General features: G+C 36.8%; 3 protein-coding genes across 4 annotated transcripts; 1 reads left to right on the top strand and 2 right to left on the bottom strand.

Annotated features, from left to right (window-relative positions):
- Positions 1 to 3598: 3598 nt before the first annotated feature.
- On the top strand, positions 3599 to 10161 carry LOC135632354 (uncharacterized). 2 transcript variants are annotated; one of them, XM_065140859.1, is made up of 16 exons: positions 3599 to 3903; positions 4002 to 4077; positions 4405 to 4536; positions 4624 to 4993; positions 5079 to 5174; positions 5446 to 5525; positions 5651 to 5726; positions 5801 to 5968; positions 7233 to 7337; positions 7447 to 7542; positions 7627 to 7719; positions 8223 to 8264; positions 8417 to 8458; positions 9104 to 9234; positions 9314 to 9440; positions 9698 to 10161. In XM_065140859.1, exons 1-16 carry the CDS (start codon positions 3828 to 3830, stop codon positions 9851 to 9853), a joined length of 1866 nt encoding a protein of 621 aa, XP_064996931.1. In that variant the 5' UTR covers positions 3599 to 3827; the 3' UTR covers positions 9854 to 10161. The 2 variants fall into 2 exon arrangements, with proteins under 2 accessions (XP_064996931.1, XP_064996932.1); XM_065140860.1 differs by lacking the exon at positions 8223 to 8264.
- Positions 10162 to 12402: 2241 nt separating this feature from the next.
- Positions 12403 to 13962, bottom strand: LOC135632355 (TLC domain-containing protein At5g14285-like). The gene has a single exon (XM_065140861.1). It carries the CDS (start codon positions 13295 to 13297, stop codon positions 12560 to 12562), a length of 738 nt encoding a protein of 245 aa, XP_064996933.1. The 5' UTR covers positions 13298 to 13962; the 3' UTR covers positions 12403 to 12559.
- A 1847-nt stretch (positions 13963 to 15809) lies between these two features.
- On the bottom strand, positions 15810 to 23854 carry LOC103978512 (3-oxoacyl-[acyl-carrier-protein] reductase 4). Its single transcript, XM_009394332.3, has 11 exons — positions 23540 to 23854; positions 21847 to 21989; positions 19738 to 19791; positions 18917 to 18997; positions 18790 to 18835; positions 18628 to 18722; positions 18504 to 18536; positions 16971 to 17105; positions 16793 to 16886; positions 16330 to 16412; positions 15810 to 16069 (listed from the first exon to the last, which is right to left on the bottom strand). The coding sequence occupies exons 1-11, from the start codon at positions 23715 to 23717 to the stop codon at positions 16037 to 16039; spliced, it is 975 nt and encodes a 324-aa protein (XP_009392607.2). The 5' UTR covers positions 23718 to 23854; the 3' UTR covers positions 15810 to 16036.
- Between the last annotated feature and the right edge of the window lie 1819 nt (positions 23855 to 25673).

Genomic DNA, 25673 nt, shown 5'->3' with positions numbered 1-25673 from the left:
GCAAAGATTTGTATAAGCCCATCAAGGTTAAAGATAAACCTTCTACTATGGACGATGAAGAATGGGAAGTTCAACATAGAAAAGTTATTGCCTATATTAGAAGATGGATGAATATAAACTTGCATTAGCATATTTCAGATGAAACCAGAGCTGATGTTGTTTGGCAAAGGTTAGAAAACCTCTTTGCGAAAAAGACAATGGGAAATAGAATTTCTCTCCTCAGAAGGCTTGTAAATTTGAAGTATAAAGATGGTGGTAACATTGTTGAGCACATAAGCATATTTCATAGTCTTGCAAACAAGTTGGTTACTGTGAAAATGAATATAGATGATGAGTTGTAGGGATTATTACTTCTCAGCTCTTTACCAGAAAGTTGGGAAACATATGTGGTGACTATTTGTAACTCCACGCCAGAGGGGACTCTAACCATAGATATGGTTAAAGACGGTTTGCTAAATGTAGATGCTAGAAGGAAAGAACAGGGTGAATCTTCTTCTAGGGCATTTGTTACTGAAAAACAAGAAAGACGTGGAAGAAGTCATAGCAAAAATCCACATGGATATAGAGGAAGATCTAAGTCTAGAAGAGATATCAAATGTTTTCACTGTAATAGGCCAGGTCACATGAAGAAAGAGTGTAGGTTTTAGAAGCGAGAACAGAATGAAATGAAGAAAAATGAGAAAGAGACTAATACAATTGCTGCTGAAGGTAATATCACTATTGTCTGTGATGAAGGTTGTGTTAGCCTTGTAGCTTAGGACAGTAATTGGGTAATTGACTCTGATGCTTCATTTCATGTCACTTCTCATGGTGATTTCTTTAGATCTTACACTGCTGGTGATTTTGATAATGTCAGAATGGGAAACAGTGATACATCTAAGATTGTGGGTATTGAATATATTTGCTTTAAGACCAGTATTGGGAGCAAATTAATACTCAAAGATGTAAGACATGTTCCAGATATTCGTCTTAATTTGATATCTAAAGTAGACTTGATGATGGGGGCTTTGCACATTATTTTGGTGAAAGTAAATAGAAACTCACTAAAGGTTCTCTAATTGTGGCAAAAGGAAAGAAGATTAACTATTTTTATGTCATGGAAGCTAAGCTACACAAAGGAGAGATTAATGCAATTCGAAAATATGAAAGTATAGATCTTTGGCATAAGAGGCTTGGACATATCAGTGAGAATGGACTTCAAACTCTTGCTAGAAAGCAGTTCTTACCAGAGTTGCAAGGTACAACTCTTAAATCTTGTGATCATTGCTTAGTTGGAAAAATACATAGAGTTGCATTTCAGACATATCCATCATCTAGAAGATCAGATGTTATTGATTTAGTTCATACTGATGTCTATACTATGCAAACTAGAACTCTTGGATGTGCTCTTTATTTTATTACTTTTATTGATGACCATTCTAGAAAAGTTTGGGTTTTTACTTTGAAATCTAAAGACCAGGTACTCGATGCTTTCAAGGAGTTTCATGTCAGTGTTGAAAGAGAAACTGGCAGAAAACTAAATTGTATTCGGTCAGATAATGGTGGCGAGTACAGGGGTCCTTTTGAGAATTATTGCAAGTTTCATGGTATCAGGCTTGAGAAAACAGTTCCTAAAACTCCTCAACAGAACGGTGTGGCAGAAAGGATGAATAGAACCATTGAAGAAAGGATTAGGTATATGCTTTCCCACGCTAAGTTACCAAAGTCATTTTGGGCGGAGGATATGAGAACTACAGTTAACATAATAAATCTTTCTCCATCAGTTCCTCTACAAGGTGATGTTCCAGAGAGAGTATGGAGAGGAAAAGATATATCTTATAATCATTTGAGAGTCTTTGGGTGTAAAGCATTTATTCATATTCACAAAGATGAGAGGTCCAAGCTTGATAATAAGGTAAAAGCATGTATCTTCTTGGGATATGATCATGAAGAGTTTGGGTACAGATTATGGGATCTAGTGAACAAGAAGATTATTAGAAGCAGAGATGTTGTGTTTCTTGAAGACCAATTGTTTGATGATGGTGATAATATTGAGAAGTCAAAAACCTCTGTTTATATTCCTTGGAGTTTGGGTCCAGTTCCTTCACCTGTAGTTCATGATGATCATAGGGGAGATGAACAAGAAGATTGTGGTGAGAATACTAGTGATGATACACCTACAGTTGATGATGCTGAACCAACTGAACAGGCACCTCCACAACCAATTGAGATTCCATTGAGAAGATCCACTAGAGAGCGACAACCCTCTACCAAATATCCTCCACATGAGTATGTTATGCTTATTGACGAGGGAGAGCCAGAAATTTACGAAGAAGCTATTTTACATGAGAATAAGAATGAGTGGGTTAAAGCCATGCAAGAAGAGATGAGATCCTTGCTTGAGAACCACACCTATGATTTGGTAAAGTTGCCTAAAGAAAAGAAAGCTCTCAAGAAGAAAGGTATTGACTTTAAAGAAATATTTTCTCCGGTTGTAAAAATGTCCTCTATCCGAGTTGTTCTTGGTTTGGCTACCCATTTGAATTTAGAAATTGAACAACTTGATGTAAAAATAGCATTTCTTCATGGTGACTTAGAAGAAGAAATTTACATGGAGCAATCAGAAGGTTTCAAAGTTAAGGGAAAAGAAAATATGGTATATAAGCTTAAGAAAAGCTTATATGGACTCGAACAGGCACCTAGACAGTGGTACAAGAAGTTTGATTCCTTTATGATGAGCCAAGGGTATGATAGAACCACATTTGATCATTGTGTATTTATAAAGAAATTTTCAGATCGGTGGTCAAACATTGTCAGTTTCGACCCAAATTTTATGTGGAGAATCCTTGCAGCAAACTCTACAATCCTAACGATGTTGATCTGCAGTTTACCCTCTCTAAGGTACTTTCTTATGATATCTATTTTGTGAGATCTAGAATTCTATAAGGAGATCCATCCTATATAATGAAGATATGTTATTCTTGAGCCAAGATCTATGATTTTGATGTTATTCTGATCCTCTAGTTATTCTAGAGAAGATCTACTGTAAACCTGTTATCAGTATTATTGATAGTGGAAGTTTGAGGTGGACTACGGTCCCGTGATTTTTTCCATATTGGGTTTTTCACGTTAAAAAATTTTGGTACTCTATTATTTATGCTGTACCGGTTGATATTTTCATTTGAATATTAAGTTGGTATTTTGATGAGGAACCTATTTTAATACAGAAAGAATTATTCCGCTTTTAACTTTCTTCCCAACCTATTTTAATACAGAAAGAAATATTAAGTTTCTTCCCAACATAAACTAAGGTCTAATTTAGCAGTAAGCCTTGAAGTAAACTTTCTGATGTGAAAAAACAATTACAGATTTCCCTCTTGGTCTCTCCGTTGACATGCTTAGGAAAGAAGATAAAAGAATAATAAGATATAATCCACGTACATCAAAGAATTGAGAAGGATGCCTATTAAAGAGAGAGAGAGAGAGAGAGAGAGAGAGAAGCAAATTAAACCAAAAAAAAAATAGAAATACAAATATGAATCCATGAAATAAACTTATCAGGAAACTTTGCAAGCTTCGAGTGTCGTCGACTCATCGCCGATCACGGGTGAACCGGAATTCCAACATAACACCACCGTGGTCTGAGTCAACCCGGTCGTCTGAGTTGGATCGGGTTAGGGTCGGCCTTCGACCCAGTCGACTCGGCGAGACGCGCTCTTAGCAGCATCATCCTTGGCGTAAAATAGGTATATAATGCCCACACGCCTCATTTTTCCCGCCATTTCCTCCTCGCTGCCGCCTTCTCTTCGTCCTACGGTTCGCCTGCACCGAAGCCCTAAGTCCTCGCTATGGAGCAAGAGATCAAAGCCGAGTTCGAGAGTAGCGGCTTCTCTGTCGACGATGACGACCAAATCCTCCAGAAATGTATGTATAATCTCTCCTCTCCCTTTCTCTCTCTGTTTATCTCTCTCGTCATATTTGAATACCGATGCCCCTTGTTCATTCTTTTTTCTGCCGATTAGGTCTCACTTACTGCATCAATTACAAGCTCAGCCCTTCCGATCTTGTATCCAATTGGGAGATCTACTATCTTAACAGGTAGGTGTCTCGATTTCAGGGGTTTAGCCCCAACTTGATGAGTGTTCACAAAATTAAGCAAGCGTGCGTATACATTTATTTCTGTGTGGGATAACACGTTAATTCATTGGGTCGAACAAGTTGCAGGTTTTTACTCATATAACCACATTAGTATGTGTGTATATCTTGTGGTTGATAGTCTGAACTTTTAAATGACATTGTGTTGTTTATTCTGAGTAACCCGAATGGTTCCTTAAGAATTTTGATTTTTTTGTTTTCCACTTATATTGTGTATATGTGTAATATTCTTTTGTGTTTCTTCGAATGTGGTTATATATTTTTTTTAAGGCAGCTAAACGGCTTGAAGTTAGAAAATGCTCACATGGATGGTTTCTTGTCCTATCTGCAAAATGAGACGAAGCAGAAGATTATTAAGGAGGATTCCCGCTTGCATGTTTACTCCAGTGATGACGTCGAAATGTGAGTGTGGATAACTGTATGGAAATCAATTTTTTTTGTGCAGGCTTCTAGGTAATAATCTTGATCTTGAATAATAATTCTGAGCAGGCTTCTAGGTGATGACCATGATTCCACAGTGGGTATTCTCAACACCCCAAACAGTCAATACAAGAAGCTACATGTGGATACATATAATTCTGTATCGACTCCTAAAACAAAGGAGAATCTTTTGTCATCAAAAGATGCAACTGACATAAGCAGTCGTATCACTCCTTTCGGACAAAGGATTAGCAAGTTCACATCACAATTTGTCTTCAATTCTGAGAGTGTGGAGAATAGGTTAAGCGGTCAAGAGCTCAACGACATGGAGGATGACATTATAAGACGAGTCCAAACTACCGAAAGATGCAATTTGCAGGTGCATAACTTGCAGCCGCAATCAGATTGTAGGTTCATGTATGACAGGACAAAAGATCGGGTAATCAGCACCACCAGGACAAATTTCATGTTCCTCTTTGTATTCCCAGTCTATACAGTCTTAAACCATGGTTATTGTGCCTCAGTTTAATTACCTAGATAACCGGATTAGGAAGCATGCAAATGCATTCACGTCATATGGCCTTTACGGAGAACCCTCTGATGCTACTTTGGCTTCCCAGGTATTTGCTTGTTCAAGGTTTTTTTCTTTCCCTTCCGTGCTTAAATAAGTTAGAATTTAGTTTGATTACCAAATTTACTAGGACAGGAAGTATTTATCTTTGGTCCTCTATAGAAAGTTCAATTCGATACCTGTTTTCATGTACATGTTAATATTCCTGTCATGTACATTTTCTCATCTTATACTGGTTACACACAAAAATAGCTTTTCCTGAAACATGACAGTCGTATGACTTTCTAAGAAAAACATGACTCTGTCAATTTTTCTTCCAGAAAAATACGTTTGCAGTTGGGATGGTTTGTTGTGATGGAGAAGGCCATCTAAATGAAAAATCCATCTTGATGCAAGGAAGGTAGAAGTATTTAGTTCCTCCTAAATAACCCATGTACTTTTGTTATTCCCACTTGTTTTAAGGTTCCTATCATGTTGAAGGTCACAGGTCTTTTTTAGTCATTTCTTTTTGCAATTTTACTGTAGCATCGAGCTTTCTGGGGGACGGCGTGTGCGTCTTGATCTTCAGAAGTTGGCACACTTTTCTTTGTTTCCTGGTCAGGTAATACTGCACAATAGAAAAGCAAGTGATTCTATATTTATTGTTGTTCTTTTTACTTAGACTGGCGGAATCAGGTGATTGGTGTTGAGGGTCATAATCCAAGTGGACATTGTTTGATTGCCACAAAAGTAATTGACTACTTGCCCAGTTCCCTTGATGATGATCTGCCTCCTGCTAAGAAGCTAGCAATGGACCAGGACTACCAACCTACATCTTCTAATGACTCAAGAGTGCTATCATTGGTATGTATACCATGTACTTTGTGTTCTGAGCTTTACCTGCATGGGGTGACATACATACTGTAATCTACTATCTTATGTCTGTTGAGGGTCCAGGCATTCTTCTAAGGACGTGTTGTACATCTGAAAAAAAAACACAGCATATCTGATAACAAAATAACATGTGCAACAAGAGAAAAGTATATATTTAGGGCCTTTTTACAAGCTATATGCAGTTGACAACATGCAATTCTTCCACCATTTAGCTTAGCTCTATCAAGGACCATTAATGTCCATCTCTCTATCGTCGGTTACCTTTTTCTTTCCTGCAGCATCTATCCAGGTTTCTTTTGGTTTATTTATCCCCCATGTAGCAACATCTAGTTCAACTGTTTCACGCTCCTTACTGGTGCAAAAGAAAAGGTCACCAAATGTTCTTGAAAGAAAAGAAAATGCAGCATTTTGCAATGCATTATCTTTTGGCCATGTCTAACAAAGAATGTGTTTATGGGTATAAATACCTGCTGACTGCTTTTGGAAATATGTATCATGGTGTTTTTTCTGGTTTTATAATGACTTGAACAAAATAGGAGACATATAGTACTACTCATTCCAACAAATCATTTCTGAACTGTTGAGAAATTATAAAAATGGAATATATGTGCAACTTGTAGACCACAAAGTTGTTTTTTTCCCAAAGATCACTCAGATGTCAGAAACTTTGTTGCCTCTTGAGTGGTTGCAGTTCCTAGAATAAGTTTTAGTAATTGAACCAACTAGTTTCTATTCAACAAATGGATCTTATTAATATATCGGGAACTGTCTTTAGTTACAGTTCTCTTGAAGTTCTTTTCTGATGTTTGCTGGGATTGCTCATGTAAGATCTCATACATCCATGAAGATTTAAATGAAGTCACATTGATTGAGATATTTGACAACCTACCAACTTTGTTTCGAATTCTTGAGAGCAAGAATGTAAATGTGAAGCACAGTTTATAATAAAAGAAACCATATTATTATTGTTATTTTTAAATTTGATCCTTCTTCCTTCTGGTCCATTCCTAACCATTATAAGGAATGGAAAACATTATTTAAGCTTTCTTTCAGAAACCAGTTGGGCCTTGGGAGCTCGTGCTTGTTTTGTACTTTAATGGCTATATATAGATTTATTCAAGAACAAAAGAATTAGCATGGAACAATATAAAGGCTTTATTGTCATGATGTGATTGGTGGCTACTTTACTAACCAAGGGAAATTATCTAGCTAAAGGCTTTCAACTTTTTTGTAGCTTATTGCAGCAGGTCCTTTCACAACAACTGATAATCTCTTATTTGAGCCTTTGAAGGAACTGCTTGCATATGCAAGTAGGAGGCAGCCTCAACTGGTTATTTTGGTGAGACTGTGATTGTCCAAGGCTCCAAGCTTTTCTATATGTTGCTATTATGAATTTTGTGCTAAAATTATGAAAAGGTTTGGTTTTCTGATTCGATATGCCCTGGCAGATGGGTCCTTTTGTTGATTCTGATCATCCGGAGATAAAAAGAGGAACTGTTGATAGAGTATTCGATGACATTTTCCACGTTGAAATTCTTAGGAAGGTTTGTAGGTCTATTTTGCAGTCATTATGCAGATTGCCAGCTGTGCTTTAGAAATCTGATATTTCTTGACATTTTCTGTTGCAGTTGCATGACTACACCAAGTATATGGGCCCTTCTGCCCGTGTAATCCTTCTGCCATCGATACGTGATGCTCACCATGACTTTGTTTTTCCACAGGTTCTTGTCTTGACACCCTTCAATGCATTAGCAATACATTTTACATTTTCCTGTTGCAACCCTCAGCTGAAGGGGATCCAAGGCAATCAGTTCGGCAGCAAGTGAGGCTGCTTCCCTTTAGGACCCATCTGCTGCTTAGCTAATGGGCCCCTGAGGGGAGGTTGCATCAGGCGGGTGTGTTTGGTGTTCATACGTTATGGTTGAAATTCATCCTTTATACTATCAATTTTTCTTTTTTGTTCTCACAATGGAAGTGTTGCATCTATCACGGCATGAATATAATAAACTTATCAACAATAATTGCCAAAATTTAGCATATTGATGGCAAACATGGAACAATATATATACATGCAACCATTATCCATGCACTCTAAACAGTTGTTTCTCTTTATTTGCATAAAGGGCATGGATATCCTGAGTCATAAATAATAAGTTGCTCCTACATTTAAATTGTTTTTTAATCTAATGACCTTATTGTTGAATTTATGTTATGTTCTCCACAGCCTGCTTTCGATATTCGTCTGCCAGATGATATTTCACATCAGGTCCTTCTTCCTGGGATCTGTTATTTTTTTTCCTTTTGCTGCTTTCAGTAAAGTGCTCCTACATTTAAGTTCTGCTTTATTATTTTTACTCTTTCCATTTTGATATAGTTGCTCTTCTTGTTCTGTGCTGAAGTTGCAGCTTTCTCTTGCAGATAGCTTGCCTTCCAAATCCTGGTCTTTTCAGTGCAAATGAGGTACGTAATCATGGATTTCATACTAAAGATAAGAATTAGATGTTAATGCAATCTTGCTGCAGTTAATTTGCTGGTTGCGTTACCACAGACTTTGGTCATGTTTTGAAAACATAAAATATTCTTGAATGCTCCAAGTTATGTTTAGCAAGAACCCGGTGATTGTTGCTACAATTTTTAGTGTGTTTTATCTTCTACTTTCATGTACTTGACACTGAAATTTCATTTTCTATATTTCATCACTGTGGCTGTTTCTCCACTGCCAATTGCCTTATCTAATCCTCCCTATAATTGCAGTGGTGGAAGCCCAGTTCATTTGCAACCTTCCCCATTTTATTAAATCATGTGTATGACTGGATTATTTGGTAAAGCATGACCAGAACATGTTCAATATCATTTTTCTATTTTTCTTGCTGGCAAGATTGGGAATTATAATTCGCTTTCCATAAGTATTAATCCATTGTCCCCAACTAACTTGCTTATAGCTGGGACTTCCCATTTTTCTTTAGCTTCCATTTTGTATGTAAGTTAATTAATACAGATATTTGGATTTCTGTAATCTCTGAGTGTCAAGGATATGATTTCAGTAGCATGAGGTCACTATGCTTATTTGAGCCGTGCATTTGCCTTGTGCTCTTTATCTTTCAGATTACCTTTGGCTGTTGTACCATAGATATCTTGAAACAGCTTAGCGGAGAAGAAATTTCAAGGACTTCAACTGATACGATGTCAGGTGACCGCATGGGGCGACTTGTAACTCATATATTGGGTCAGCAGAGGTACTAGAATGACACTCGGAAGCAAAAATATTTGTTCTGTTCCTGTTGCAATTAATTCTAGGTTTGTTTCTAATGGCAGCTATTATCCACTATATCCACCCTCTCTGGGTGTTCCCTTGGATCTTTCGCTTGCACCTGAAGCTTTGGACATTCCCCTTATTCCAGATATCCTAATCCTGCCCTCAGATCTTTCCCCATTTGTAAAGGTAAACACCATTACATCGACTTTTGCAGCTTATATGAGCAGTAATCTACTTCAAAGTCTAGCCATAATGGTGCTTTTTCTGAGTTGCGTTACCAAGAGCTTCTAATGATGTCCATCCATTCATCGTGGGAAATATTACCTCGAAATCCTATAATTCCTGCAGTTGATAACACTAAAGATACGAGAGTAAAGTTCTAAATCGTTGTCAAGTGTGATTAATATGTTTTTTCAGTCAGACATTTTTTTTTGGGTGCGCAGGCCTTGTCTCATAAAGAAAACGATGCAGAAGCCGCCACAAAATGCATGTGTGTGAATCCAGGAAGGTTAGCCAAGGGTATCGGAGGCGGTACCTTTGTGGAGCTTCACTACAACAGTGAACCTGAGAAGTCAAATGCATCGATAATCCGTATCTAGCTTTATAAAAGCAAAGACATCAGAAAAGTTTGTAGGCTGTCGAGAGTTGCTCTATGCCTTTGTGGTTAAATGTGTTGTGTGTAAATGGTCTAGTGATGTTATATATAACATATAAGCAAACATGTCTGTTTGCCCAGGAAAATGGGCATTAGGTATTAGTCCTTCGGTAGCTGATGTTCTAATCAACTAATTCAGCTGGATTGCTGTATTTATATTCCCTGTTCTCAGGATTCATTCTCGAAGAATAGCTAATTAGCTATGTATGTGCTGGAGCTGTTTCATGTGATTGAATACTGGTTAGAGTTTGGTTTCAGGGAATTAGAATTTATGTTTGTGAAATGGTTTCTGGTGTGCTTATTTAACACTTGATGTCTTATATCCATCAAATGCACAAACAATACTTACATGCTTGTATTGCCATGTCAATGCTTCAGAACCATATGTTTCTTCCAACATGTATACATCATCATGATTTTTTCTTTCACGCATCACCCTTCTCAGAACTTAGCAGCTCCGAGTTGTTTGTGTTAAATACTTCCAGCATGAACATACATGTCCTCATGTCCATTCTTGCATCATTGATGTGGCCTTATCAAGACCCCCATTAGAGATTTAATGACTCTTACTAGATTTGCATGTATGGCAACTCTAGAGTGGACCTTGCAACAAAGGGTAGGTGTAAAATTAGACAATCTTGCAAATGAGTTGACAAAATCTTAATCAACTCGATTAGTCAGCATCTTCGGATGAGGATTCATACTCTCAAGCATAACCATCCACATGATATTCCACTTGGAAATTAAATCAACATGAAAAGGTTTAGAAAAAAAAATTTTCTCCAAGACTTTTGGAATTAAATTTAAAAAACTATTTTTTTTATAACCAAAACTTGAATTGGTAACTATTAATGGTATGGATGTTATGTGTATATTAAAAAACAAATCCAAAAAATTATTAAAAAAAAAAGAGAATGATTGCAACTATAACCCACCTTTCCATCACTAACATTGAGATTTAGTTGCCATAAAACCAACAGTTTTACCACTGATTTGATAAAAAGAATAATTAAGCATCAACTTAAAGATGCATCCTGAGTTTAAGATTATGTAGGTATTTTGGACCAAGACTTTTAAGCTCTTACTTTGCCTTAGCTAACTCCATGGTGGGCATATATAAAGCTAGCTCTTAGTCTGACATCCACAGAGGACTCCATACTCACCCAAAAAGAACTACCAACAGCTAATTCTTCAAATAACAAATCTGTAGATCCCAATTCCAGAAGTCAAAATGCAAACAAGAAGAAACAACTTGCAGTATATTTGCATCATTCAGATATACTTCAGTACGTCTCACAAAATTTGATCTACTTGCGAAGTTTAGCTACGTATCATTTGAAGCTGGTAGGAGAAATTACAAAAATAAGGCGCCGCAATGGCATATGAAGATACATGGTGATCTTCTGCAGCTGATAGAGAGAACATTCATCGACAAGAACAAATATTAGCGCATCCTAAGAATAATTTTAGATAAGGTTACAATGCATAGAACGTGTAAAAAGTTTATGCTCCTAAAGGCCAAATGGGTTGTTATCTCACTAAATCATTAATGTATCATCATAACAGGGTCTGTTCAGCTATGTTTATGGTGGTACTCACTTAAGAACAGCAATTAGCACATAAAAAAGGTCTAATTTTTGCAAAACATAGTGTCAGTAATTTTGTGATACATTCTTAAATAGGAATGGAAAAAAAGAATGATAGAGCTATTCAAACAAATGCAAGGAAGCAAGAAGTCAATTTAGCTCTAAAAAGCACAATCAGGAAGGAAACTCTTGCAAAAACGCATTATTGGGAAGTTCATCATATATCAAAAGAGTTAGCACTAGAAGATAGCGATTGATTTAACAGTGTGATACAAGGTTCTACATGTGTTGTTTGATGCTCAGAGACAAGGAGGTATAACAATGTGCATATCCGGGAAAATGAGAAACTATTTGATGATAATCTCATTAAGACAGTGAAGACTTGGTAATCTTGGGAGTTCATGGTCCAATAATATTGGGACTCATGTCAAAGGTTGTGTGCTCTGAACGAATAAGTTAGGAAGGTGATGTCACAATATTCAAATTTAAATGAAAGAAAAGGCTTCTTTCGGATACTCATTAGAAACTTCATTTTTTAATTTCAGCAAGCTACAAATCTGACAAATCACCACTTCAATTAGAAAGCCACACACCAACCATTGTTTTCCTAAATACACTCCATTCCAGAAAGCTACTACTCCTACATACAAAAAATAAGCACATCTTCACCAACCAATTCTAAACATGGAAAAGATTCCAAGGTAATACCAAAAAAGCAATGAGACATATAGTTTTCTTACCTGAGTCGATAACACATACCACCAAACAAAACCATCAACTCTTGCATTAAGGCAATGAAACTACTTTCGTGTATAGAGCTAAATGTTATGCCATCGATAAATGTCAATTAACAACTGGATAAAAAAAAATTGAGTAACATTCAAAAGCACAACTGACTGCTAAATAGTTCCAGCAAGTAGAAACTTTGCAATTATGATCTATATTAATGTTCATTTTAATCTAAAGTGAGCAGATATGCATTATATCATCAACCATAAAATTAACTGTTCTCTCAAGGCATATACCGGTCTTGGTTGCCAATATATTAGATTGATAGCATACAATTAGCTATCTTTTTTCTCTACATTCTCGTCTTTAAAGAATTGCAACCACAAGTTAGATATCCACATGATGCTGACCAAAATTGCACCACCAACCACGACGATCCACGCAGCAGAAACCCAGATCGGAATGACATTGCTGGCTTTTCCACTCAAATAGTATGCACTCATCTTGCAGAAGAACACCGGCCCAATGAACCCCCTCATGATCGTATACAAGCCATAGAAGGGAGGAGACAAATTCTTATGTATTCTTGCAGCAATGGGCAAATCTGCCTTCCTTAACCCGGCAAGCGTCCACACGTTCTGGCAAGCACTGGTGACCTCGGCTAGCACAAGAAGAACCAGAATAGAAAATGCACCATGGACAACAAGGTAACGGCAGGTGACGAACACGAAGAGTGTTGCCAGGTGGTGGGCGATAAAGAGATAGTCTCCGGGAATTAGGATCAAGTAGTGGAGGAGATCAACAGTGAAGTAGCCAATGCTGAAGTCGAGAACGAGGTTCTGGAAATTGGTATTGGGCGAGGCAAATCCTCGAACAGGTTGGTTCAGGATTGCGGCAACAGCCAAGAACACCGCCGGGGAACCATGGAACAAGGAGATGAAGCAACTAGATGCATCCGGGCGATACTTTGGATTCCAGTTGCGGAAGATCACGAAGTAACCGAGCAGATATGTCACAGAAAACGCTGCAAAGATATGGGGAAGTAGCCAACACGCAGGCATCATAATCTCCATGGCCAACCAACCAAAAAAAAGAGGGACAAAGTTTCGATTTTTCTCTTAAAATCGAACCTTGGGCGACGCAATCAATTAAGAAGGCTCCAAGTCGAAATCTTTCCGAGATCAAGCAGTAGCCGCGATCCAAAAACAGTCTCTTTTCTCATATTTCCCGAGAACAATCAATGAAAAGGCGTCTTTAATCTCGAGAACAAAAGGACCCACAAAAAAGGCGAGAACTTTCCGAATAGAATAACTTGGAAACCGAGAAAGACCTAAGCTTTCGACGCAGCGCGGAGGAAAATCAAAGCTATGGCGTCTTTTATCTCCAGAATAAAAGGATCCACAAAAAAAGCGAAAACTTTCCCGATCGAACAACTTGGGAATCGTTAAAGGCCAAACCTTTCGACGCGCAATGCGGAGGAACCGAGCTTTCCACCGACAAAGAAACCCACAGAGGAGGTGGTCGAAAGGAAGAAAGCAAAAGCAGAGATGGCACCTAGGTCCCCAAAGGCGTCACCTCTGACGCACCGAGGGGTGGGGATAGATTGGGGTTAGGGTTTCGTGACGCGCCCACCGACGAACGGCGCCGATCCGAGGACAAACCCTCAAGAATCCTCAGCAATAAACAACAAACGAAGGCATGCAGCAATTTCCATGTGCTCCGCTCCTTTTGAGATCGCCGAAATAGGACGGAGGAAGAGATGCTACAAAGCGGGGTGCGTGTATCAACGCGTGAACCGAACCGATGAACGGTGGAGATTTCTTAGAGTCAATGCAGTTATGATCGTCATGTGATGCTTCAGGCATTGAAGAATATTCCATAAGAATAAGTATGTATATACGCATATTCTTACGGTATTTTCTTGTAAGATTTAATTGAATGAGAGATATTGATGCTTCCTTGTCTTCCACTTTTGTTACCGCAAAGGATATCAAATTTATGGACCACAAATGTCAAATATAAATGATTATGTTACTTAATTTGTAGCAATTAGATGGCAATTCAATTGGTATTATTTGGTATTATATATAAATATATTACAGAAACTTAAAAACTAAATGTATAATAAATATATTTCAAATCGATTTGGGTTTGAGTGTTAGTTAATATTTTAATCGATGTCAATACTCTTCCATAAAATCTTTATGATGGTAAGTAAGAATATTAAAGATTTTTAAAATTTAATCAATAGACAAAAATTAAAAAATTACACACTCATTTTTAACTCAAAACTAATCAATATTAATCTTCGTTAGAAATGATTAACTAAGTTTTTTTGATGAAAATTAATAGAAATGATATCAAATAGTCAATCTTAATTTTGAGAATATAATAATTTTTAAATTATAAATGATTAGTAGGTTGAGGGTGGCTTTTTCTAAGTAAATGATGAAAAAGATGAGACTCGAACTCCAAAACCAACCGTTAATAAGTGGGTTGGTTACATTACTGATGGTTAGGGATGAAGTAAGGTGAAAGAGTGACAAAGAGTCAACTTATCAAACACACAAGTCAACCAAATTCAGAACCCAAGAAGTCATGTGATCTTTTGACCAAGGAAGCATCAAGTCAACGAAGAGGAATTATAGCTAGATACAGATTCTTCCCTTGTGGAGACAGTTGGGCTGACTTCCTTTCCTCTTACATTTTTCTTCACAGAGAAATTGTTTGACTGACATCCAGAAAGAAGTAGTTCATTTGGAGAGACATGTTTGATACTGTTATAGATTTATTCATACAATAATTTCCTGTAAATATGTTTATGTATATATAATATATACAGATGATATCTTTGTGATATATATGGGTTTCAATCTCTAACACAATGTAAGATAAAATAACATCTCCCTACCAGAGAAGGTTAAGCAAGTTAGGAGTCTCCATCATTTTAGGTCAACTGCGTGCATCAACTTTTGTCAAGTGTTGTGCTCTGCTGATGATAACATAAACACATAGATAAACACATAGTGAGATGATCTCAAATTTCTTGCTATGGTGAATCCATTAATCCTTGATTAATAGATAAACACATAGGGTTGGTTATTTTCTAGTAACCCATCATTCAATAATATGAAATATATAGCAAGTCTTGCAACTATCTCAGAACAGTTCAAGCTTGGAGTTCACTGCAACTAAACTCATATCTCAATCTCTTATCATTCATAACATTCAAAATAGTAGTTCACTTAATATTCATAGAATTAGCTGTCCCACACAGAAAAAGGAAGCATGCATTTTATCCCAGATGAAAATTCATGCAGAGCATCTGACTATGATTTTACTTCCTTATGATGGACATGAAGTTCCTCTTGCCTGGCTATTTTAAACAAAGCAAATAATCAAAATATGCACTTATCCTGATAAATTCTTAGACAGTAGACCAAATGCAGCCATGCCATTGAATGACAAACGCTAAGAATTTTCATCTGGAACTGGAACACCTTTTACTGACAGGCCTGCCCACCAGGAATTCAATTCGAGTCCCAGATTAGCATATCATACTGTTGATCAGCATGGGGTGCAAAATGTCAGAAAATTTTTAGTTCTTATTTGTAGGCAGTCTCTCTCAAAAAACATTTATAGAAGCAAAAAAAAAACAAGAAAAAGGGGGAAAATATCCTGGCAAGAGAACAACATAGGTGAATTGGTTGCAATATTTCCCAAAATCTGAAGTTAATAGTAAACATCACATCGGCAAATGAAAATTCTTTGAAGTTTGAACACTAAAACTATAATAACGAGCGCCTCCATGGTTACATCACCATTCCACCATCGATGGTAAAGACCTGCATCATATTACCATAACTATTCTTAGACATGCAAATGAGGCTAAACCAAAGCAGGTAAACTGAGATATCACTTAAGCAGCCTGCACAAGGAAAAAGCAAATTAAGTTGCAAATAGATTTCATTGTGAATTCACAATTTTTGGTTAACTGCCATAAGCGATCATGCTTTCATGAATTTAAATCCAAACCGTTGGCAGAGAATCCATCAAGAATCACTTGTCCAACACTTCAAATGACATGACGATACTTAATTATTACCTGCCCGGTAATGTAACTGGATGCAGGATTAAGGGCCAAGAATTCCACCAGGCCAGCAACTTCTTCTGGTTGGCCATACCTCCCTGAAAAGACATTTTAAAAAATAACAAACTTTTTATTTTATTTCTTGACATGTTGCAAAGTTTTAGAGAACCACAGATTAAGAAAAAGAACAGTAAAAAATGCCTATTGCTGAAACCAATGTTTTCTGAAGCAGGAGAGCTAATTGAAAGGCAAAATAGAAGATTTAGATGCTGGTCTTCAGTCTTATCAAAATAGTTAATCAGTTGTGGTATACAAGTTAGGCAAAGTTCTTCAAACAGACAGTTACAATGACAAATATGGATCAACAGTTAATTATGATGTCAAGTCTAGTATGACACATTTCCACATCAAAACATATCTAACAATGGTGACATTTCTAGTGGTTGGGGCATGAAACAATAGTTGTGCTTAGACTTACCTAATGGAACGATCTCCAGAATTTTCTTCTCGATATCTTCTCCAAGTTTAGCAGTCATATCAGACGCAATGAAACCAGGAGCAACAGCGTTAACCTGGGGCAAACAAGATTGCATATTTTAAACAAGAACCAAAGAATTGGCTTAGCTGCAAATTTGACATCAAAAGGAAAAACTTACATTAATATTTCTGCTTGCATACTCTTTCGCAACGGTCTTGGTAAAACCAATCACCCCTGCCTTTGCAGCACTATAATTAGCTTGTCCAGCATTCCCCACTAGGCCAACAACAGATGCTATGTTGATGATCCTCCCCTGTTTAGAAACACTAGTAAGATGGAAGTGCTGTTCAAAGAATGATCTCTACATGTTGAAACAAATTGATTACTTGACTAGTCACCAATCAGATCCTCAAACATATCAATCCTCTAAACTATATCTACCATTACAAAAGAACACTGATTAGTAACATAAGAAGCACAAATAATCAATCTTACAGACATCATAATAATGTTATTAGCAGCAGCTCAGGATGGCTGGCAAACTTCAAATTGAAGATTTTCAGGTATTAGACCTGTGCCTGTTCCGTACAGGGATGGTATGAGTCTGGATACATGCCAGCATACTGACAGGTGATACATCGGTTCGTGTTGTGAAACAATTCCTTTCGTTTTTTAGATTTGAACATTACAATGTGTTGGGAGGCACATGCTGTGGTCCATGCTACCGACCCAACAGGCCATATGTACCAGTTCATGCAAAACACAAAACCATGATTTTCACCATCCATCCTCATGTCCCACTCTAATTCAAGCATACAAAGCCCATCCAAAGTAGTCATCTATAGTAGAAAGTAGTAGCAACTTATATTTTGAATAACAAACAAAAATCAAGGACAAGAAATGCATCCCAGAAAATATACTAACAGTATATTTCATTAGAAAACTGGTGAAGGTCATTTTAGTTCCACAAGTTTCCACGTAAATAGGAAAAGAGAAGATTTCTAGAAGAAACAGCCTGTGACATTACAACCAAAAGGATGCATATTTTATTAAGAGAAAAAAAAACAGATTTAGAAGGAAGCAGCACAAGAAAGATGGCAAACAAGTGCAGGTCCAGAAATACTTGATACCCAATCTTCACTAGATTAAACCATGACAATATGATTCTTAAGAAGCACTGCTCGAGATTAATAATAGATTATTATAATTATAGACATTTTACACACTATTTAATGCACCTCAAGGGCTTTTAATATAAAGCATGATGTAACTTGTTTTAAAGAAAAAAACTGGAACCTTTTACCCTCTTAAATAAAAATTGAATTCTTGTAAAGAAATTGAAGTGTTGATATTATGTTCCATGAAAATAAGCAATCAATGCTTTTTATTAAGCTGAAATAGAGGGTTATAACATATGATATATCAAATGAAACAGCCAATCTTCCATGCAACTCCATCAAATCAGATACTGACTTTACATAGTGTATATTGTAATTCCGACTAGTAACATCCAAAAGCATTATTCCAGTCAATTACCTAAGGTTACTGTATATTTCAATAATATGCCATGCATCAATAAGAAATTATTTATTATAGTGTGTTTGGTAAATTGAGCCAGCAGACTACCCGAATATAGTTCTTTCAGCTTCCCAAACTAGTTAAATCCATAGCTAATAACTAAACCTAGAGAAAAAAAAAATGAAGGCAGTACCTTTTTCTTCTTCAACATAATCTTTGCTGCTGCCTGCAGGAAAATTTATTACACTTATGGTGAATTAAATAACTCAAGAATCAAAACTTAAAAAGAGTACCATATAAGGTGTGAAAATGCACACCTGTGTGCAAAGGAAAACACCAGTAAGATTCAGATCAATGACTTCCTGCCACTGTGTTTTTTTCATTCTCATCAACAGTGTGTCTCTTGTGATTCCTGAAAACAGTCTCGATTAGGAAACTTCATGAGGATGTAAACTGAGGAGAAGTGAAATCCAAATAACCTGCATTGTTAACTAAAATGTCAACTGTGCCCCATGCATCGACTGCCTGGAAGAATCACATATGCCACGAAATAAGCCAGTGATTAAATCTAGAGAATTCAAATATATTCAATGTTTTCTGACTGACAGTTTTGATCATAGTTTCCACATCGGCTTCTTTTGAAACATCTCCACCAAAAGTAATGGCCTGACCACCAAATGCCTCGATCTGAAAAGGTATGTAAATGAAATATCAAAATGCAACATTTTGAATCTGACTATAGTCCAATAGTTGTTGAGACAAACCACCACAGTGAGAGTTCCAGCAAACCACCAAAAATCATTTCTTAGTTGCACTATGTCACAAAAGTTACATGAGTTACAACTTTGAAGACATTGCCCTCATTCCTTTAGAATCATGCATCAAAATCATTGTTGTATTTTCGTTATGTGATTATCAATGTCACTTGTGGGTTCAAATACTCATCCTTACCAACTATGTTGACTGGTTGCTCCTGGTACACCATGCACCAATTGTACCAACATATACTGAATTAAACACTCGTGGTATTTCTTGGTGTATTATAGTGGTATATGGTCTGCATTGGTGTTCAAATCTTGGTTTTCACTTATGACATCACACTGACATTTCCAAGCTTCATCTAGCAAGAAAAAGAAAAAGAAAAATTTTCTTGTTGAATAACCTATATGTTAATAATATAAATAAAGTATTACATGACAAAGTTGAAATGTTTTTTGAAGGAAAAAAGATTTACCAAATTCTTAGGTAAAAACATTGTTCGTTGCAACAAAGCAGCAAAAAAACATGTTTAAATAGAAGGAAGAAATTGTAAAACCACAGTTCAATCATATTGTAACATTTTCCTGAGAATGAATATGTAAACAGACCTTAAAATGTGTTAAATTAAATGAAAAATAAAATGTAAATGTTAAGTGCAGTCAATTTACTTCTTTGGAAACTTCTTCAGCTTCCTTCGATGATCTTGCATAATTCACAAGAACCTGAATCCAGTAAAAAACTATAAGCTAAAGGATTTCAGAAAGCTTTTTAAGATTAGAACTACAATATGCATTATTTATGTGGAATAAACCATTCACAATGTTATGTGAAACCCATTAGATGGCCGAATTTGATTGAAAGATAAAGTGATTTCTGCACTTGGATAAAAAAGTAACAGCTAAAGTCTACTTGAAATGATAACCTGCAACCACAAGCATCATCTTATGTAGCTTTTCAAGCTAATAAGCTCAGAAACCATGACCGAAATCTTAAAGCATAAAAGATGTATCTATTGGAACTCTAAAATGATAAATAAATTCTACATCTAAATCTATACTTGGTACCATACCCAGAGTAATACCCACCTGTGGCTGGTTCTCCAGTGAGAGTAGCAGGGTACAATATGCATGGTTCAATTATTTCAAAAATCATTATACAATATGCAATGGCTCTATATGCGGGCAATGCAGAACACGCTGAAACACACTGCAATCCCCTTTACGTCACTTTACACAATGTTCAATCAATATAACTTGCAAAAGTTCCAAACCACGGTCCCTTGCAGCCAAAATTTCTCCAAAGGGCATATAAACGACTTTGAGAATTATCATGAACTTCATTCCTATAGCTGAATTGTTCATACACCCCCATCCAATCCACGCAATTTATCAGGGATGTAATCCAAGAATATCCTGATAACATATATTCTCCTATCCTGGCTTACACTAGTATCATAGTAAAATCCATTGCATAATGGTTTTGAAAAGGATTTTTAATTTTTAATAAGAATTTCATCTTTGTATTCAGACATGGTTATGACATGCCAACACAGGGCCCATATTGATATACCTAGAGATAACGGGTTTATGGTGTCAGCACAGACTAAAAAAAGCACAATGAGATTTTGTTATTTTCAGACTTAAATAAGACCATTTAGTTCATCCATCTGAAAATCAGTGTGCTTCAAACCCTCCGTAAAACATGTATTTTATCCCCCTTCTCACACATTCCACTCTAAGAAAAGGCATCCCTGATTGCGACCCAGGCACCTTCCAAGCATTACTGTCAATAACAACATCCATCGATAATTTCCATTCATCAAGAAGAGGAGTGACACAAAATAAGTTCTATTTCTCTTGGTTTTTACCTGTTGGTAGTTCTTTCTAATTGACAGTTTGTGAGTCTGTGACAGAGCATATGCTGATGATGGTCACATCCACCATCAAATTACAAAAGGTGGGCTAATAGAATTCCCGGCCTTAACCTTGGCAACCAAAACTCATATAATCAAAAGAACAAGAAAACATGCAAGACAGGGTGCAAGAGAGAATGTTTTATACATTTAAATATCTCACCAAGTCAGAATCCCAGGTATATGAACTTATATAGGCAGTGTGGACAGGGCAGAATTCTCCTAACTCTGTGCTTGAATTCCCAGGACTTGCAAGGAGTGTCAGCAGATTATGGGTTAAACCTGTATCTCCTGTAAGTCACATCTTTTCTATCTTTGTTTTACGTCTAAAAAGATGTTTTCAGAAAATATATAAATTCTTTAGAATGTTTAACAAATGCTTATAATGTCAGTTAAAAATGTATAAATAAACTAAAAGGCCCAGAATACAAATTCTGCAAAATTTCAATAAATTTAAACTTGTCAAACTAGCATATCACAAAAGAAAATGTCCATTGATCATGTGGAGCAAAGTTGAAACACATCTTGCAAATGAAAATTCACAAAATAAAATAAAAAATCACAAAATGGCCAATCCTGATTACTGCTCTTAAGCCCTAGGCTAATAATGATCCTCATTAGTTTTACGGAAATTAAGTTTGTGGTTGACAACAATGGTTTCCATGTCTAGTGCAAGGCATATGAGAAGGCGGCTGATTGGTTGCATGAATTTGTAGGCAGAGATATTTCAAGGAATTAAGTGGCCTCATTAACATTGAGAAGGGGTAGAACCAAAAGAGAATAAAATCATGGTTCATCTTCTATTACAAAAGAGCATAGTACGTGTGGTCTTATTTCTATCATGAGATATAATATATCAACTGACCTTGCAACCAGCCTTGCCCAGTGTTAGGGCTATCGCTTTTCCTATACCTCTAGAAGCTCCAGTGATGATGACAACAGGTGCTTCCAATTTTTGAGCTTCACCAGTAATCGCTTGCTCAACAGCTGCAACATGAGTCCTTACACCTGTATATGCCATTAACGAATGGACCAAAGATAAACATGGCCAGTTCCACAAAAAACCAAAGATACTTGGGACAGAAAATATTTAAAAAAATAACTATATTTACATGCTAACAAACATTCAAGACGAGTAAAAATGAAAAATCAATGCTAATAATGAATTTATTCATAGGTGCAGTTTTGGATGCTACAATGCTATTAACAATTATGTGAGTGTTTGATGATAACAGCAAATACGTACATAGCTAAAGTGGAGGAACACAACATATATACAGCATTTTAATGAATAGTGGAAATTTAAACATGTGCCAAGCACATCATTATAGATTGGCAGACATTTTAACTTACACAACCATTATAATTGGGAGCTCAGGCAACAACGACCTATATTGCCAAAATCTTCAAAATGATCTCCAGTCATAAACTACACATATTATGAACATCTTCACAAAATAAAGATGAAAAATGACTTGCATATGAATGTCATGGATGTGTGGAAGCCTATAAAGAAACCCTCACATAATTAATTAAGTGGATTTCTAAAAATGAAAGAAGGTACATTGATGCAATCAATAATATGGATAATGAAGATTTTTTGAAGTGTAGGAGTTATACAAGGTGTAATATTAAGTTTTACAATGAGGACCCTATAGTGATATACTGCATTGAAAATGGATTTTACTAGGCATATCACTAAAAATGGATGAACCAGGCAAATTTGAGAAAAAGTCTCACTGTGTATAGCAGTTGAAATGGATGGATCAAATTTGTAAGTTACTTATTCACATACATTTTAGCTTGTCTTTGCCAAGTTACTCATTCTTACCACATTTCAAGATGGTGTTATCTAACTAAGTCGGTAAAGATCTTCACCTCTAATAAAAACATCCTTGGTTCAAAACCTATCTTTACCAATTTATTTATCATCAAAAGTATAAATAAAAGTAGTAGTTGTTTTTGACCTATACTTTTCAGCCTCTCAGCGATATACTAGCACCGTAGAAAGGTTAAGAGACCTCCTCTCAGGGTAGCAAACCATGAAGAAGATGTTAACAACTTACCACCTGTAGTAAGATCATAATCCAAATTACTCAGTCGTAATACTAGATAGGAGATCAAATGCAACTAGTTACTCACACAACTAGGTTGAAAATTTGCTTGTTACTGATACAATCGAGCAACAGACATGCATAACACGGTCAGACATGAGTGGTTTTGTTTCTCCAACATGCAGGAACGTCATCGTACCAACTTCGAGCACAGATCAGCAAACTTGAACCATGATAAATTAAAAATCAATGAAACCTTTTCATGTTCCTAGCACAACTAGTAAGAAAGAGATTCTTTTATGCCGCTTTGCAGAGAGTTTGAAAGATGGAGTTCTTCGATCGATTAGTCTAATATTGACTAAACAGAGCTTTTCTCCTCCAATCAACATCCGAAACTCAAACTTACCATTTTGCAGCAACTAACGAGAATTCGAGAGCCAAGAAACAACCTGAAAGACAAAACCCAAGGACGAAGAGTAAGTACCAAGCAAAAGAAACAGTTACCGGAGATGTAGGCAGCACCATCGGATCTGAATCCGGAGCTCAGGACCGAGGACCTGGCGAGGAGTCCGCATCCGACGGCGGGGGAGAAGCTCTGCAGTGGCAGCGACCTCCGGGGAGTTGCGAATTTGGCCGGGATCGAAGAAGGGCGGGTAAAGGCGATGCGAGGTGCCGCCGCCATTACGGTTCTGGAGAGGCGCAGAAGGGACGAAGAGGATGGTCGATCGGAGCAGCAGGTCGGAATGGCCGCCGGAGGAGGGGGGAGAAAGTGAACTAAATAGGACGAGATTTGGAGGTTCTTTGGAAGCTCCGTAAGAGTGGGGACAGTGGGTGGAATAACCAAAGCAGAAAGCTGTGTGATTTGATCTGCACCGTTATTTGGTCCATCCAGGGAAGTGGACGGTTCGTGTGTTTTCTGTGCTTTATGATTCGTCCCAATGTTTGATATGGACCGTTGTTTGGCCCATTAGCGAAGGCGGACGCCTCAGGTTTTTCCAGTGCTTTGTGAGTTGTGCTGATGCTGATGCTTTCGGTCTCGGCCGTTGTTTGGTCTGTTTCGGATTAGAACGCCAAAACCAGTCTTTTTCTCCCGAAATGAGCACATCAATTTAACAATAATATTATTATTATTTTGTTACCATTAATTAGCATTAAATAAATTCAAAAAAAAACCAATATGCATTCTTCTATCTCAAGATACAAAGTCATTGGTAAATTTTTTTTACTAGTCATTAGTAAATTTCCCTTGTCACGATGAAAAATTAATCGGTCTTTGTCCGTTGATAGATAATCGAATGAAAAATCACTGAGACTATTTTATTAAAACTTTTACCCTTTTTAATTCTTTTTATATATACTTTATCAAATTTTACGATAGATTATTAGATATTTGATTTACGAGAGTCACCGAGGATGAAAGTAGTAACGAGCATAAGAGGAGTGTTCCAATCCTCGATGAATGAGACCATGATACATCACTACATTTGAGTGTGGAAGTAGTTTATTTATTATTTATAAATATATTAATTTATTGCTTTTTGTGAAAATTGTTCGAGTATATTAATTACTTTAGAAGCGTTAAATGATTGTCCGACATATGATTGGCTCTGAACCGATTGATATTCACGTATTTACTTTCATATTTATCGACCATACATTTTAAATCTTTGAGATTTAATAATATATATATATATATATATATATAAAGAAAACACGTAGCAATAAACAATCAATCATGAAATCGTAATTGAACAATAATTATGAAATAATGACTCTGTCGAGTCAATTTCTTTGTGCGAGATCGAATTTATAGCCACTTTGGTGCCACACTGTGGACGTCCTGGGAACTGTTATTGTTTGACTTGGAGACCCACCAAGAGCCATTGTCGACGTCATGGGAATTGTTCCTGTTTGACTTGTAGACCAAAGGAGAGTCATGCATCGTCATCGCTTACGTGCGATGCCGGTATCAGTAGATGATGAGGGTTGATCGGAATACAAGCAAGCCAGGATAGGATAACTCAATTAATCGGACCGAGATGGATCAATGTTTCGTAACCGAGGACACCTGTTCTCTGTATTGCTAGAGCTATAGTTATGATCGATGGTCAACATGTGTTACATAACCTAAGCCCTCGGTCAATATCCAATTATCCTGTAGATCGTATTACATGTTGGAATGTGATGGTCCTTTCAGTAATAATATAGAGAATGCATGAACTCCTTCTTGCTCCTTTTGTCATCGGTGTCTTCCCTTCCCTTTCATAAGCTTTGCCGCATCCTCTGCTTGTGTCGCTTTCTCTCGCTTCTGCTTCTCCCTCCTGTTTTTGACCCTCAAATCTGTGTGCTCTCCTGGTTCAAGCAAACAAATAGCCGCAGCAGCACGTAAAATGGGGTGATCACGTTTTGCCCCACGTAAATCCACACACAAGCATCAAAGAATAGTACCCATGACATCAGATTCTCGTCCTTGTGACGTTGATTTCAAAACCCACGGACTGGTTTTGAGTCGTTGATCGCAAACTTGGTTTAGGTACAGTCGTCTTCTTTCTATTTAATGTAATGCTATGTGGAGGAAACAGGGATTAGCTGGTTCAGTTCCGGAATAGATGAAGCAGAAGATAGTCGCAGGAGGAAG

Source organism: Musa acuminata, chromosome BXJ3-3 (assembly GCF_036884655.1).
Source record: "Musa acuminata AAA Group cultivar baxijiao chromosome BXJ3-3, Cavendish_Baxijiao_AAA, whole genome shotgun sequence".
Taxonomy (NCBI): domain Eukaryota; kingdom Viridiplantae; phylum Streptophyta; class Magnoliopsida; order Zingiberales; family Musaceae; genus Musa; species Musa acuminata.
The sequence above is the reverse complement of the archived record's forward strand: the minus strand, read 5'-3'. Positions and strand labels throughout refer to the sequence as shown.

Bases quoted from the DNA above. Each gene is read 5' to 3' on its own strand.
- LOC135632354 (XM_065140859.1), top strand. From the start codon at position 3,828: ATGGAGCAAGAGATCAAAGCCGAGTTCGAGAGTAGCGGCTTCTCTGTC. The intron at 4,537-4,623 runs GTGAGTGTGGAT...AATTCTGAGCAG, and splicing joins TCCAGTGATGACGTCGAAAT to GCTTCTAGGTGATGACCATG. The intron at 7,720-8,222 runs GTTCTTGTCTTG...TGTTCTCCACAG, and splicing joins ATGACTTTGTTTTTCCACAG to CCTGCTTTCGATATTCGTCT.
- LOC135632355 (XM_065140861.1), bottom strand. From the start codon at position 13,297: ATGGAGATTATGATGCCTGCGTGTTGGCTACTTCCCCATATCTTTGCA.
- LOC103978512 (XM_009394332.3), bottom strand. From the start codon at position 23,717: ATGGCGGCGGCACCTCGCATCGCCTTTACCCGCCCTTCTTCGATCCCG. The intron at 17,106-18,503 runs GTACTGCCTTCA...GTTTCTAAACAG, and splicing joins TTATGTTGAAGAAGAAAAAG to GGGAGGATCATCAACATAGC. The intron at 16,413-16,792 runs GTAAGTCTAAGC...ATGTCTTTTCAG, and splicing joins TCTGGAGATCGTTCCATTAG to GGAGGTATGGCCAACCAGAA.